Source organism: Trachinotus anak, unplaced genomic scaffold (assembly GCF_046630095.1).
Source record: "Trachinotus anak isolate AG129_WGS33_773 ecotype Australia unplaced genomic scaffold, CSIRO_AGI_Tana_v1 ptg000031l, whole genome shotgun sequence".
In the NCBI taxonomy this organism is placed as follows: domain Eukaryota; kingdom Metazoa; phylum Chordata; class Actinopteri; order Carangiformes; family Carangidae; genus Trachinotus; species Trachinotus anak.
Genome location: NW_027273882.1, coordinates 698,926 through 715,916, shown reverse-complemented (window position 1 = coordinate 715,916; position 16,991 = coordinate 698,926). Strand labels below are relative to the sequence as shown.

At 38.5% G+C, this 16,991-nt stretch overlaps 1 protein-coding gene across 1 annotated transcript in view; it reads right to left on the bottom strand.

Annotated features, from left to right (window-relative positions):
- The window catches only part of ppp2r5a (protein phosphatase 2, regulatory subunit B', alpha isoform), a 41,406-nt gene extending 24,516 nt beyond the window's left edge, over positions 1-16,890 (bottom strand). The window contains exon 1 of the mRNA XM_071467478.1: positions 15,814-16,890. Within this exon, the coding sequence (XP_071323579.1) occupies positions 15,814-15,961 (148 nt within the window). The 5' untranslated portion in view covers positions 15,962-16,890. The remainder of the gene's footprint in view (positions 1-15,813) is intronic.
- Between the last annotated feature and the right edge of the window lie 101 nt (positions 16,891-16,991).

Genomic DNA, 16,991 nt, shown 5'->3' with positions numbered 1-16,991 from the left:
GAGTTAAATGAGAAGATTGATGCTCTGTCTTCAACGCATGATGAATTTGAAGCTACAGGCAGCATGTTAACTTTGGAATCTTTCTTGCTCCAACGTTGTTGTTTTTACAAATGAGATACAAAGTTTTAATTAGTGAACTTCAGAGTGACTGTGAAGTGTTGTTTCCTTTGGACAGACTCAGGAAAGCTATTTCCCTGTGTTTCCTGTGTTTATGCTAAGCTAAGCTAAACATCTCCTAGCTGTATCTTCATATTTACTTTAAAGATATGAAAGTGACATCAACCTTCTCATCTAACTCTGAGTGAGAAAGTAAATAAGCATCTAAAGGTCTTCTCTGTTTGTGGATCATAATTATATTTTTGTCTCTTTAAGCGTACTCAGCAATTCCTTTATGAAGGTCATGGTTGTGCAAAAATGACAAACATAGCCTCCCTTGCTGGAGAGTATGTTACAAATAGCTTTATTTGACTTTATCCTCCAGACAGGAGCGATAGCTGGGGCTGTTAGATACAGTCTGACATGCAGATGCTTTTCCCCATGTGAGGCTATTTTTGCCTTTCAGATACAGATGCATTAGTGCACAAACTCCTCAGGGTGCTTAGCACTGAGGGAAAATATTTCCATTAGGACGATGAAGCGGCTATGTGTGAGAACAAAGAGAAGAAAGCATCAGAGAGATCAGATAGTAACTCCAAATTAATCGAGCTGCCAAAGATCAACATGGATTCAGTTTCAGAGCAATAAATGGTCATGTTAAACTGAAGGAGAAAATAGGAGTCCTTCACTCCCACATGAGGTGCTTTATCTTAGAATCACAATGTAGGCAACGTTATAAGGAAGATGAGGCATCACATTTAATCTCTCTGTGCTGCATGTTCTGACTGCTGCGTCTTACAAAAAGCTTCAGGAACCACTTATACTATTATCTGGATACAAAAACATGCAATTTCATAACCACTGCAACTGCTGCCACTTTCTTACACATAATTATGAGTAAGAAAGTGGCAGCATGAAAAGGGCAGAGATAAATCACAAGTCTTATTGTGTTGCTGTTAATCTCTGCAGGTATTTGTGTCTTACAGCTGAACCTCTGTATCTTTTGAGTATGAATGTCTCCACAGAATTACCGTGGAACAATAATAAGAAGATGCCCTTGATTATCGATCTTTCCAGATAATATCAATCCTCATTTTTAAAGATGAAATGACCTCAAATGACTCAGGAAGCACAATGCCTCCCAAACACACCTAAAAACCACAAAAGCCATAAGACAATTCATTCTAGTCAATTGTAATAAAACCTGATTCGAAAGGAAGCTACATTTTGTACAAAGGGTTGCACAAGTTTGCAACTAGTAATCATCCACAGTGTTGGAAACTTTTCATATACAAGCTTCATTTATGTTACTATTAGTGGAATAAGATCCACGAAGAATCACACCCACACATCTACTGAGCCCTAAAATACACTGCAGCTTGTTCTGTTGAAAACCCCTGATACCAAAGAAACACAGCAGCTCATCTGCTCTGTATTTAGCAACACCAGATTCCAGTTGTTACTGACTTCTGTCATTTAGAAACCAAATGTTGCACAAGCTATTCAGTCATGATGTTTTCCAGGTTCCATGGTCACATTTTCTTCAGCCTGCAGTAAAGAGGTGAATACCACACTGGTTTGTCACTATGAGCCAAACACTATGTTGGGATTTTGTAAGTACCATGCTTGCAGAACAAAGCATGTTTGGAAGGATGGACAATTCTGTTGGTATTTCTAAATCCTGTAATTGCATGCTCAGAAAACTGAAATGAACCAACTGTTGTTCACGTGCTGACATTAAACTCTTCTGTGAATAACAAGTATTTCTTTTTTTTTTTTTTGCAAAAGAAATGACACTAATTTGCAGTAAGGTTTGCATTTTGAACTGCAATAAATTGTGCTGGAAGATTTTACAAGATTTGCAGCTCACTATCATTGATTCTGATAAAAGCAGAATATTTGAGACATTGGAACAAAAGAAATGCTTTGCCTGAATAATTCAGAGAGGTTTCTCTGAAACATGCGCTGTATAACATGACAAAATCTGGATTTTGTGAGAAAAACAGGAAACATGATCTCATCTCTACAACCACAGCACTACAAAGACACCTCAAAGAAAATGCTTGGTTAATTGTTCTATTAACTACATACAGACGAGTAACAAAGACAAAAACAGAATAAATGAGTGAAGAAACCTAATGCAGTACAGGGCATGAATGGTTTGATGAGTATGAAAATGATGTGACTCATAAGCGCTCCACCAGTTCTCAGTCCTATTGACACCTACAGGAGATTTTGGAGGGACGTGTTCAGACAGCGCTCCCACCACCATCATGAAAACACCAAATGTGGGAAAATCTTTTGGAAGCTGTTCTGGTGGCCCAAATTCTTATCGAGAGACTTTACAGTATGTTGGTTTTTTCCTTTAACTTGTCCTGTATCACTATATTTTTCTGTGCTATAAGGTTCTTCTTCTTATTATTATTATTATTATTATTATCTTATTATTTTTTGCCACAAATCTACACACAATACTGCAAAATGACAAAGCAAATTTTCATGAGCATTTACAAAGGTGCTGAAATGTGATTACAGATGTGCTTTATGTACCAGGCAGTATCTCTTTAAAGCCTTTGCTGTGAGACAGCAAATTCAGCTGGCAGAAACATCCTGTTTCTTTCAATCAGGACTGGGAACCCAGTGAAGCCATTTTGAGATGTGTGCTAAGACAGGGAGAGCAAACAGTGACAGTATTGCAAGAAAGCTATGGTGAGAGGAGTTAAAGAGGAAGTATTGTGCACTAAATTGCACAAATTGCATTGAGTGATGATTGAAAATGTTAAATATTTCATGAGACAAACTTGACAAAAACTAAGCTATCAAAGCTATAAAAGCACACTGAATCTATGTTTTTGTTGCCCATAACTGCATGCACATACACAACAGCAAACAAAAAGACATTTCTATAAGCTGTATGGAGTTCAGACACACATATTTTACTGGACATGATTCTGAAAGGCTAAACCTCGCTATGTAAGGCCCTGCAGTTCACTATTCATGCCTGAGCAAAAACAAAGCCATGAGGTCTAAGGAAATCTCACTACACCTTGAAAATGGGCAAGCATCTGGACAAAAGTATAAAAAAATGTACCAAAGCACACAAGTTTCAGGATCCATCAATGTAAAACTGATGGTGTTTGGAACCAAAACTTTTCCCAGTGTGGATCATTAGCCAAACTGCAAGTAAGGCTCTTTGCATATTGGAAGGGCATAAAGATTGTGTACAAATGTAGATGCAAACTGCAAATGGTAACTTTATAACTAAATACATATTTTTATCATTACATTTGTTCAGACATGTTGTACTGTTCACAACAAAAGCCACATTTCTCAGCACAAAGTTAAAATACAGCATCATTACTGTTGAAACATGTGTTGCATGTGGACATAATTCACCGCTGCAGTTATGCAACTATTTTCCATTTTAGCATCCCATGTTTCATTGCACCAGTGGCTGATGTGTTGCAGCCTCGATGAATTGTGTTCTGCTTCTTTCGACTGCAGCCGTGGGGGGGGTGGGTGGGGGGGGCAATAGTCATGGAAAATAGGAATGTGTCACTCATGGGTCACATTTGTGGTGATTGTGCAGTTCTTCTGAGTACAATGAGGTTTTGCTATACTTGTGTGAACATTTGCAAAAAGATTAAAGTTCACATTTCAGAAAATTAATAAAATGCCTCTTTTTTGTTAACAGCCTGTTGTATTAGAAAGAGACAATAAATCTACAAAATGATATTTCAGAGCCACGAGTTTGATACCGTACAGCTACAGTAAAGTGTCTGACCTCTATTTGCATTTTGATTACCACTGTTCTATGGCAACAGCACTTTGCATCTCTTTTCAATCCAAAATGTGGTTTTACAGAGGGAAATTACTGCCTCAATATATAATCCTCTTGCAAACTGTAAGGGAAAGTGTCAAATCTCTGTATTAAGACTTAATTTTTTATTTTATTTTAAGGTTATCTGACAGTTTCAGCCAACTCTACCGCTCCTAGTGTTTTGGTACAACTATAAAGACAGATCCGCACTGTGCACATGGAAAAATACTCACCATGATGATAGAGACACTGATGGTCTTGACCTATTCACAGTTAAACATACAACAAACATATTTATATCATACCTCAGTAATCCGAACCTCGCCACGTCAAAACTGCTTCACATAAACGCCTGCCCTTTTGGTGCCCATCAACATTTCATAGAACTACAGTCAAGCAGAAAGAGACCAAAACAAACTGAGGGAAAGTATGCTGGTCAGGTGACCTCTGAGCTGTGACAGATTAGTCCTGCAGTTTTCCCCTGGGACGCAGCATTTAGGAGTTTAGTCAGACTTGCTGACACTCAGGTTGTACTCACAAATAGCTGCCACATATTAACTTTAAAGTGGTTTACCAAACACGCAAACTAATAAAAAATTTGCATCAGTGAGCTGTAGCTCAATGTCCGCTGCAAAAACAAAGTTAACTATTGAAGCCACAGAAAGAAAAAAGAACCATGAGATTAGAATTAATGGTTAAGCAAAGCAATTTAACTGATGTTGACCACCATCAGTAAAGGTAAAAGCACACACATGAAAGAACTGATCCTTAAATTATGGCAAGTATAAAAAGCAGCTGTGAGGGTTTTTCCATGGTCACAGAAAGCTAACACAGTGTGTTAGCATGCGAGTCGTTTAGGGGTAATCTATAAATTGTAGCTACAGAAAATAACCTGGTTTTCATTCTCCGTGTATAAACTGTATGAGTCTCTCCATTCACATTGGTCACACACTACACCATCCACCACCACAAGTAAATTCTCAACCTGTGGGAAACACTGAAAGAGACACTGTTGGAGGACTTGTGAAGTGCCTCAACATGTGTGGAATACAACTGATGAGCTGTAAAAAAAACAGGAGTGACAGCCCACTGTAGGCTAAATGTGTCCGTTAATGCATGACAGGAGTGATGCCACGCAGGTCAAACCGCAGCTGCTGAACTGGTTGGGTAAGATGCTACCACACATACAAGTTGGTTTAGATTTGTTTAGAGTTGCATTAAAATAATGCTGGTACAATATGTCACAACCAGCAACAAAGAACAGCTTAAAGATTCTCCTTGGAAGATTTAATGTAAACTACACTCAGAAAAATAACAGAGGGCAAAGTCAATTTAATGTACACAGTATCATGTGACCTGTGAGCAGTTACAAAGCTAGACAAGGCAGGCTGAATGCAAAGAACCAAAATGAGGCTGCCACTGAGAAAAGACTTAAAACGAAACACTCAGAAGACACAATCCATTTGTACTTTAGTTTGAAAGGCATTATAAAATTTTAACTGGTAGCATGTTAACAAGAGACATTTGTTTTACATTCTCTTTAAATAAAACTCTTTAACTGCACCACAATTTAATATTTCTTCTTTACTTACACAGCAACAGTATAAAAGTGAATACAGATCAATATGACATTTACACAAAGCAATAAAACACAAGTAAAAACAGGGCAGTTCTCCAATGATTTCAAGCCTGTTCCTAACATCAATATTTTTCCTAGCCTGTCATTCCAGATGACACACACTTTGTTAGCATTCTCCTTTAGGTTTATTAGAAGGGTGTGTATGTGTTTGTGTGAATGAGTATGTGTCTAAGAGACCATGTGGTCAAAACATGTGGTTTTAGTCTGTCCTGAAACACTATTCAGCCAAATGCACAAAACTATTGATTCAGATCTTAAAAAATGTGTGCACACAGCTGGAAATAACAGAGGTTTACTTGAGAAAAGTAACTAGTGCCAATAAGTGGGTGATTATCACAAACATATGCTCAGAATTATCTAAATTATGTTTGATGTAATGAGTCACCTGTATTTTCGCAATATCCAAATCACAGAAGCTGCAATTTTCTTTAATGAAGGTAAAATGCGTAACAACATTGTTGCGCATTGTTAGCACCATTAGTGTTGTGGTGCTACAGAGGTGCCCCAGCCTGTACATCATATCATATCATCATATCTCCAGAGGTAAGGGAAGATGCTTGTTTGGTACAAGCCCCAACCAAAATCACATCATTGCAATCCCAATATCTTCCAAAATAACTGCAACATATATATATATATTTTTTTGCATATCGTGCAGCCTTAGCAACTATCATGAGAAAATTTGGTCAAAACAAGTTGAGGTCACTCAAATATTAAGTGTCCTCCTCTCTGGGATGAGAGGTGGGAGAGGCACATAGTAAGGTGGTACAGGTTAAGTTTTATCACCTACAGGATGTGCACCTGGATGCCTGTAATCATCAGGCCACCTTAAAGACGGAGAAATGGAAGCAATCGTGGCAGTGAAGTGCATGCTGTTCTCAGCCAATCAGCCACTGACCGCATGCTAATAAGTAACAGCTGTGGCTAATAGGTTTGTTTACCAAACTGTGATCTTCAATAGTTAGCTCTCCATCATTCAGACAGGCTTCTAAATCATGTTTAGAACAAATGAATGACAGGATTTTGGTCTTAAACTAGACTATTTGAAGATAGAGATGCAACGATTAATCTATCATCTGATTAACAGAAAAAAAAAAAACTGACAAGCCTGACAATATATAGACCAAATGATTAACCCAGAAAATGATCAGCAAATTAATCCAAAATGAAAATCAGTAGTTGTAACCCTAATCAGTGGGCATAAAATCCCTAATTCCAGTTTGAAGTGTTGACTTCAAGTCCAAACCAGTGAAAACAATCTGTCAACTCTGTAGACTCGTTTTTAATTACAAGCCCATTCAAAACCAAAAACAGTATCCAATGTTCATTTGAAGAGGGACACAGAAACCACAAGAGAAAGACAGTCAACCAGACCTCTTTTCTCTGTCCAAGGATGAGCCAAACATGAAAGGAAAAAGATTCCTTGGAAAGGAATCAAACTCTTTAGGGGTCTGCTTCTATTTTAGACTTTATGCTGTTGTACTATGAACAGTAATCCAGTCTGTCACAAATAAACCACTTGAGCTGTTTTACTCACATTACCTCTGTGGGTTGCTGTGAAACTTGAGCATGTGTTACAGTTGCTGAGAAAGATGAATGTCAGACGATCTGGCCAAGAGAGGTCAGAACTGTGCACGGATAAAGGGTGAATGAAACTGGTACACCTGATGCCCAGTCTTTCTATTTCTGTCTTGGATAGTAGATTTCAACAAGTCGAGGTCTATCTTCACGTCATTGGCTCGTCAGTCCCAAACGATCCAATAAGGGCATGTTCACACTGTTCATCTTCAATATTCCTCTGTTTGGCCAGCTACTGTTATTATTTTTAAATTAAAAGACAACAGTGAACCGCCACAAGGTGGGCAGAAGCACAAACAACATGGGCTGCTTTTTGGATGGGCAACACCTCTATATTACATATCAAAACAAAGACAGAGAACAGGGAAAGCTCTCTTAGAAGTCAGTAGTAGTCGTAGTCAAAGTCAGTGTCGAGCCCACTTGCTGTATTGCAAGACTTCATGTCATTTGTCATTTGAGTCATGTTTCAAGAAAAAATGCCAAATGTTTTGATGGCTCCAGGTTCTCAAATGTGAGAATTTGCCATTTTTCTTACATTTAGTAGCCTTACATTATAGTAAATTTAATATTGTGATGAATGATGAAAACAACCGTTACTGGTATAACCAGTATAAATGACACATTGTTTGAGATGTGCACCATTATATGGATGTAGCTGCATCATTAATTCTGTTACAGCATAAATGTCACATGTCACATTAAGTGCATCAGTGCAACTTACTGCATGTTAACATGTGAGCAAATGCTTCCTTTTTTACCCTGAAACACTTATTTGCTTGCTAAGAAAAGACTGGTGACAAGATGAAGAAAGGCAGGCCCAAACAACAAGGAAACATGTCTGCATGTGTGATAAATGTGAGAGAATGTACCTTCCCTCTGACAGAAAAAAAAACCCAAAAAAAAACAAACCACAAAGACATTCTTGTCTGAGTCACCATTTAGTTGCCCTCCATTCAAGAAAAGCCAACAGGGGAAGGACATGAAAGATGGCATATCTGTATATCTATGTCAATGCATAGTTGATATCTAAACAGTTGAGAGATGGCAGAACACACACACACACACACACACACACACACACACACACACACACACACACACACACACAGCATTATAATGAGCTTTACTTTTATAATGTATTAAAGTCAGCTGATTTCTGTACTCCATTTAAAGTATATGACATTTATAAGGGAGAATTACATCCTGCTGTGGCATAGATAACAACACTAGGTCAAACCCTGGTATATGGCTGGACTGTGTATGGTCAATATGTGAAATTGAAGATGTAGTTGAAAACCATGGTAAACAATTACTTTCAATGGAAAGTAGCTACAAGCTGCTGGAAAAGTTGCTGAGTGAAAAAAAAGTTGCTAAGGGGGTCTGAAAATTGAAACTGAAACAGTTGTTGATCTGCTGTAAATGCCCCCTGAAGACATATCAGAAAATGTTCGCACGCAAGTTATTTTGAACAAGCAACACCCAATGGGAAACGTCCAACACTTGGCCAACCAATGGTTCAACTTCATCACAAACTCCATTCAACACACCGGGATGCAGCGCTGGACCATGGCTGGTCCACCAAAATTGTATTATGTAATATCACCCAGGCCTAGTGGTCATTATGGGAGCACAGAATCACACAACCCACGTCTTCAGCCAGCAGACTACCAGCACAGACTAAAGCTGAAGCACCAGTTTTGTACAAACAGGTGGAAGTGATTCCTAACCTGCCAGAGGCCACAATTATGACACTGACCGTGACAGACAGGATTTCTGCACGTTTCAACAAGGTAAATTTAAGACTTTAAGACCATTATCAATGCAATTTCACACCTATTTCATGTCCATATTGACAAAAAAGTACAAAGGATATGAAGGAAAAACAGGGTGCAAGAATTATTTGTATTAGTAAATGAATCTATTCACCTTCAATATGAACATTCAACTGAACATAGCTACACAAAACTGTGTGTACGCAAAAGTTCCTAATTGAGCATTTGCTTGCACAAGGTCCATCAGGCTTCAGCCAAGCACTAAATGCGCTGTCCTCAAGCCAGATCTCATTGAATTTGCAGTTACTCATATTAGATTAAAGTCACATAAACAGTCACAATTTTAACTTGTTACGTCTACAAATAGCACTTCATGAAACACTCCCTGGGTCTGCTCCAATAAATTCTGACAGGGATGCACAGTTGCACCCCTGTCGATGAGCAGTATGTAACCAATCTTATTGTGTTAATCATGTTGGATTAGTTTTGTAGTTTTGTTACAGAGCGATCAACACAATCTTTTCCCAAGAACACATTTCAAAGTGAGACTGAAGTTCATGCAACTTACAGAAAGTAATAATAATAATAATAATAATAATAATCATCCATTCAATTTTTGAGACCTGTAAAATTGCATTTAAGACATTTTCAGACATATTAAGACTTAAAATTCTGATTATTGGATTATAAACTTTTTAAGACTTAAAAAGAACCCTGGACAGAAAAAAACCCCATCAGAGTCCAAAACAAAAGATTTGTCCCTTTGTTTCCTAGAAAATTATGTATTGATTTACTATCTGCTGGCAGACAGAATGGAAACAGACTGTGTGGGAAACACTTGTCAATCAATAGGCCAATAGAGTGGATGTGTATTTCATGACCAGACACTGATGAGCCATTGCTAAAGAATGCTGGCTAAAAAACTGGATAGAACTCTGGTACTTAATTGTTAAGGCTATAAAATGTCAGAAAATAGTGAAGATGTCATCACAATTTCCAAGGTGACATCTCAAAATTAGTTGCATAGTCTGACCCTAAGTCCAAAGTCCAATGATACTCAATTTACAATGATATAAAACAGAGAAGAAACAATCCCAGAATGTTTGGGAGAAAACATTTTTGCTTTTTTAAGCAAAGGTTTTTCTTAAAATGATAAACACAATATCTAGATTCTTGTCAATTTATTTTCTGTCCATCAAATAATTTATTTTAACATTATCAGGTACAAATTAACAGGCCAAAACAAAATCAAGAAAAGACAGTGACTTTTTAGGCTAAAAAGAACAGTGAAATCAGGAGAGACTATTGTACACAACATTTAATGCTAGACAAATACTAGATTTTGCACAGACTGCTGCTGGTGATCAATGGAAAATTATAATAACTAAAACTATTTGGTGATATAAGGCCCCCTGACCACCATCACTCTAAATCTAAAGATGGAGACTCGTGGCTGGTGGTGGAAAAGATTGTGGTCAGATTTTGGCATCAGTATCAGGAGCAGAAATCAGCAGTACTGATGCAACTATTCTGGTTATAATGAGGATGATGATTAGTGATTAGCTCTCATATGGCTGAGTAACAGTAGTAAGTTAATGGTAACTTAACAGATTTTTATATTTTAGACTGAATGGAGAACAAATGGATGGACAGGAGCCAAGAGGATGGTCTCTGCTGATGTTGCTCATAAAGTCTGTTTACGGGTCATGGGGAGTACTACTGCATATGCCATAAAAGGTTTTAAGACGTTTGTGGAGAAATGTGATAAATTGCTTCAAGTGATGTAATTTGGGTCAGCATCAGCTGCAGCTGAAGACTACAAGTTGTCAAAATGGAAAAAAATAAAATAAAAAATGAGCATGTGGAGGTTCGAAAGACGTTAGCATACAACCTCTCTATAGCCCACTCCTCATCTCTGCTTGAGGCCCACAGCACCAGGCTATATTAGCCACTACTAGCAGAACACACCCTAATCTCCAACCAAACTGTCTGCAGTTGAATTGTAATGTAGGCCTAAGGTTTTGACAAAGAACAAGAGGAATAAAAAAGAATATCTCTGGTTCTACTGCATTGATTTTGAACGTGAGTACATCATGAGTCAAAACAATGTTATAGGAGTGCGATGCTAAATTTTTCACACATTTGTGTTTTCACAGATGTAATAAATCAAGGAGTAAGACGGGATGAATGAAGTAACTGTCAATCAGAAGATTCAAGAAACAAAAGATTTTCTTTAAAACAGAAGAAAAAAAACAGAAAAAAAAGAAACACATCAGAACAGCTACCTTTGATTTATGTGTGGGAACAAGTCATGGAAATTAAAATCAATGTGCTTTTAGACTGATAGTGCGACTGTACTATATTTAGGCTATTGACAATAACCACCCCACCACCAAAATGTAAGCTTAGGTCTAGTTAGAAATCATGGCTCAGCTCAAATTTTCACTCCAGTGACAGAAATAGCAGCCTAAATGAAGCAGTCTGTATTTGGAAAGTAAAACATTTCCCTGGCTTGCTCTCAAGGCTTCTGGCTGCCATGGCAACAATGTTGGTCTCTGAGTGACTCATCTTTTCAGTGTCTATCACACAACGGGAGCTATAAGCGCTCCAGCCTCTCCACTGCAGGAGGGAAGAAGCATCTTTGCAGGCTACTATCTTTTAGAAGCTGAAACATGCAGACTTGTAGAGATTTTCTTTTCCTGGTCTAGTTACTGTAGTAACCAGGAATAGTGTTGATTAACTGAACATTGTAACTCAGTTTAAGTAGGCCAGGTAAAGCATGGACTCTCATTTGGGAACCCATGTTAGCATACACAGTTTACACTAATAAAAAGGACTATTGTTGCATGTCAACATTGCACTCCTATCACTTATGGCTTTTAGGAAACTGTGTAATCTGACTCGGTGTTATCAGCCAACAGCACAATACCACACATAATGGCAACAATGTTGGTGCCACTCGGAGACCCACACTGTTGCCATGTTGTTCTGTTTTAAATTTACACCTCAATATACAGTAAGTTATGGTGAGTTATGGATGTGCATGTAGCCTATTTGTAACCACAGACTCGTGTACTATATATGAATTATGAGTGTGCTACAGAGATAACAGATGGTGATTCAATGAATTTAAATAAACTCAAACATTTGCAATTGGTTTTGCAAATATCCTTAAGGTAAGGCACAAATGTAGACAGAAATTATGTATCTGTTTATTTATTAATTCATTAATTACATTTATGAATACAAGAATACCATACAATACCATACATCAACAGTTCCACAACAAAGAGAAAGTTCTAATGAAAACCTTTTGACACTGTCAAAAGCCCTAGAATAAGTGAGTAAGTGGGCCTTGAATAAGGATTGTTTTGTCAACTACACTACCCTAGTTGTGTAGGCGGTGTATAGATGTCTAATCAGAGAACATGTCAATACTTACAACCGCAATGCACATCACACGTCTTTGTTGTGCCATAACAGCTTTAGATATCGAATCTAGCACAGTTAAATATGTCCTAACTCTCATATAATGCCTCCATTTGTGTCAGATTTTTACAACAAGGCATAATGAAACAACCTGAGCACTGCAGGCTGCTGCGTCCCACCAGGCAGAAGATGCACATAGAGTGCTTGACTCTATACAGAGTTTGCACTCATCAGGACAACTGTTCTCAATCTTTTAGTCTTTATGGTGATTATTCATAACTGTGTTCCACTGCAGCAGAAAATAGCAATCCCATGTGTCAATCTGTGGTGAGACACAAGACTCCATGGACTTTGCTGCAAAAACAATCACCAAAAACAGTACTACATATTTTTCAAGTCAAACTTTTAGTGAGTGGGTAGCCCTCCAGCACCATTAAGTCCACACTTAACGTACATCATCTGTTGCAACGGTAAAAGCTTTCCAGCTCCGTCGATGATTAATTACAACACTTCTTAAATATTTTTCCTAGAAATGAGAAGAGTGGTTGTATAAGCTTGTTAAAAGCCTTTTTCCTACACAACTTATATATAAATAATATTCTACTTGAATTAAAGTCAAATAATCTAACACTGACGAACAAAACCTGATTGCTGCACTATCGCAAATGCAAACTTAAAAAAAAATGTGTGAGAATGTGAATCTAAAGTAATAGGAACTTGAGAACGGAGATTTCTTTGCTTCTATACCAGAAACACACACCGTGTCAAGGCACAAATCACCCTCAAGCTTTTAGTTGGAGAAAATGGGATAATTTGGCTGCCACTTTCACGCTTGACAAAGAGGCAGTTGCTGCCATGCTGTTAAGTCGATTTTGGGTGTTGTTGTGGTGCAATGCTCTAGTCTGGGAAAATCGTATCAACTGTTTACAATCTGCTCTCCATATGTACTGTTCAAGAATAACAATAGTAAAATAGTAAAGACTAAATTTCCTACAATACTTCATACTTAAATGAGAAGTTGCATCATGTTGTAAACTTCCAACTACTTGACCAGGCAAGTTTCTTACCTCACTCATGCTCTTACTAGTAACGTCAACACTGTTCATAATTTGTTGAGGCTTGTCCGCATTATAAATGTCTTCAAATTTAAGTCTAGTCATTAGGTTTAATAATTCCATTCTGTTAAAATAAAAAAGGAATATGGTTCAGGATTAGGGCCATGTACTGCTGCCAAAACGTGTTTTTCAATTAAGTGTTACACTATTATAGTTATAAGTTACATAGCGTTACATCTGTGATATACTGTAGACAAAGTTCAACCAAAACTCTGATTCAAAATTTCCATTCTCCTGTATCATGTTAGGGTAATGTAAACAATACAAGACAGTTGCTGCACTACAGTGAAATAACTTGTGAAAATGTGCTAAAGTGCACATTGGAATTGCACACTCAGTTGCAAATGGACCTTAAATACACACAGTTGTAAGCAGACTCAGGAGTGTCACATTAAACCGCAGGCTACAGGAACACAACCAACAGGTATCTAGTCAAGTGCATGCTTAGATTTGTCCAAAATCTTTTCTTTCAAACCAAAAGTTTTGAAAGAAAAAAAAGCAGCTGAACCATATGGAAGAGATGAGATTTTTTCATGTATGACATGTTCAACAATATTTGCAATGTTTGGACCAAGTAGGTCTAATTTTGTTGTGCATACATTTCAATGTGCCAGTTCATGTCAGTGCTGTTTTCAAACCAAAATTTAACTGCTACCAAGTACTGAAGGCATGTTAATGAACAACAATGGCCACAGATCATTGTAAAAACATTGTGAAAAACAGCATTTGAGCTCATAGAGTTTGACAGTCTCAATTTAAACACATTAGTAAAAAACATATAATTCTATACTAGACAAACAAACAAACTGCCAACTTGTAGAAAACACTGACTGTATGACTGTATAGACACTTTACATAGATGTTGAATTTACATCATTATTAAAAAGCCTATACGTGTGATTTGTGGTTAAGAAAACATCAGGAAATCGACACAATTCAACAAACATTGCATTTCTCCTTTTAGAAAGAACAGTACTGCACTTGACAGGTAAGGAACAGACTCCTTGGTCACATGACATATCTTCCCACACCTCCACCCCACATGCTTTCCTCCACCTACAACAGTGGACTGCATCAACTGACAACAGACTCTCAAAAGCCTGATACGGGCCACCCATAGTATCCCACGCTTTGTCACTTTTCACTTGATGCATTTTTAATGTCCTGCACTCACTTCTGCAATATCCTAAGACCTAGTGCTTACCAGTCTTCACTGACACTGGCATGACAAATCACTCCAAAAACAAAATCGAAACAAAAACAATCTACCTGGTATTTTACTGTTAGTTCTAATTTTCTCAGGTGCAGCACTGTGATAATTCTTTCCAGGTATTTTTCAGTCTTGTGAAATGTTGTGAAATACAACTGCAGTATTGTGAGTAAACTTTATTATCAGGCTTGGATCAAGTAGCTTGCGGTTCGCGTTCTCATACTTGCTGGGATGATTTGGAAAGCATATGCGAATGAATGGGAACGAGTTAAGCCCATTTTATATGCGTCTTTGTTGAGACGTTCCAGCAATTCTTCCTCTGGCACAAGACTTGACTTATACTTCAGCATGTTTGCACTGGAAGTGATTTGCAACGTCACAAAATACAAACTTGTCAAGCTGCAGAGAAATGATTACTGAGCCTTTCCTTAACTTGCTCAATTGTCTTCACTTTCAACACTCTCCTCCAGCATCAACATACAGGGTTCTACACACTGTATCTCTTAAGTCCCAACCTGTAATCTGCTCCTTGTGTAGACACTTATCAACCCTGGAAATACCTCTGGCAGAGATGCACTTTGCCTCCACAACACCTTGATGCAAAAGCATTAAATCTCTCTTAACCCATTCCTCATCATCACTCTCTGGATGTGCCTGTACATGCCGATTCAGTCCCATCTGCTCATGTGAGGCTGTTCTGTCTCTCTGTACTGTCTCTGTCTTTTGAAGTAATTACAAAGCAACAATAATGCAAGCAAAGTAAGCAGAACATGTTGGCAAAACTCAGTAAGAACACAAAACGGATGTACTCCACTTTGGCAGACAATCACATCTTTTTTTTTTTTTTTCCCCAAATTCCCTGTGGTAAATTCTTCCAAGCTGCTTGATCAGAGGAAAAGAAGCAAGCAACTGAGAGGGAAATGTTTGCAGATGTGTCCACAACTCTTTGCACCAGTGTATTCCCCTGGCCAGCAGGTTTGAACATGGTTGGCTTCGGCACTGCACACTGGTGAGTGTACACCGCGTACAATATCTGCAATAAATTGCTTTCCCGAGCTAAATGTAATTGTTGCTGACCTAGCGGAACACACAACACACTGGTAATGACAGAGAGCCTATTTTAAGCGACAGACCCCATCATCCTCTTACCGTACCTTTGAGCTGTGGCAGCGGTGAAAGCTCAACTGGAGCGCTCTGGGTGCGATACTGAGAAGAGCCTTGGGATTTTCTCTGTTTCTGGGCCTTCCTCATGGACTTTCTCGTAAACCCGTCCACTTTCTCGGATGCAGAGATGGCCGACATTTTGATGCATAAACTGACGAAGACTTCAGACAAGCTATTGTATCCCTAGGTCGACTGAAAGGGCTCCTTTCCGTTCACATCAGCACGAAAATACGGAGGAAACCGCACCAACTTGAAACTCGTCTCCTATCCAAGTCGTGCGTTACTCTGTATGATCCAGCATGTTAGGTCGGTATAAGGGTTAGACTGTGTCCAAAGGCTGCATCATTAGGGTAACTCTTTTTTTTCTGAAACACGGGGACGATCTTCAAAAACCAAACGAACCAAAAAGCTTAATTACAACTCACGACATTGCCCGCAGCACAACCAACATAAGACAAATACCACTTAAGTTCCTAAATTTCCGATGTTTTCTCTTTCTTCATCGTGTTTGCAAACAGTCTACCTGTTGCAAAACGTGTGAAAGACATTGTCGGAAAAAGTTGCCTGAATTAGCAGCAGAGTACTGAGTGCAGCAAACTACTGGACTGCTAGGCTGCAAGCTAATGTCCTTAGCTAGCTGGCTAAAATTAGCTGACGTTAATGTATGCTACTACGACAGCAGTTCGCACCGCTGTTGAGGGGGGAAAAGTTACAAACGACAATTGCCCCATGAAATTCATACAATTGTCCGTAGAAACGCAGAGTCCAGGTCTTCGAGCTCTTGTTTTTAATCCTAGTAAGACTTCCGCTGAGTGTATTTTCAGAAGAACTATCCGCGATCGATGAAGTTCAATTTCGCTCGACGGCTGAGTCCCGTTTAGCACTTAAAAGTTGGCCGTGTACACATACGAGTGACTTTGCCTTAGCTACAATCCTCGCTGGATATAAAACCGCGAGTTTCACGGCCTCTAAAAAGACCAAGTGTTCTCAAATACAACAAATTACTGGATGTCGTGCTGAGTAGGCAGCCATAAAACACTCCCCGTACCGCCGCTCTGTCGCTGTCTGTCGGACTCGGCTATTTGGTGGACCGCAGAGCTCGACAGGCTTACGTCACCGAGCGACAGCTGCGACGGCCAATCACAGGCAGAGAATCAAAAACCTGGAA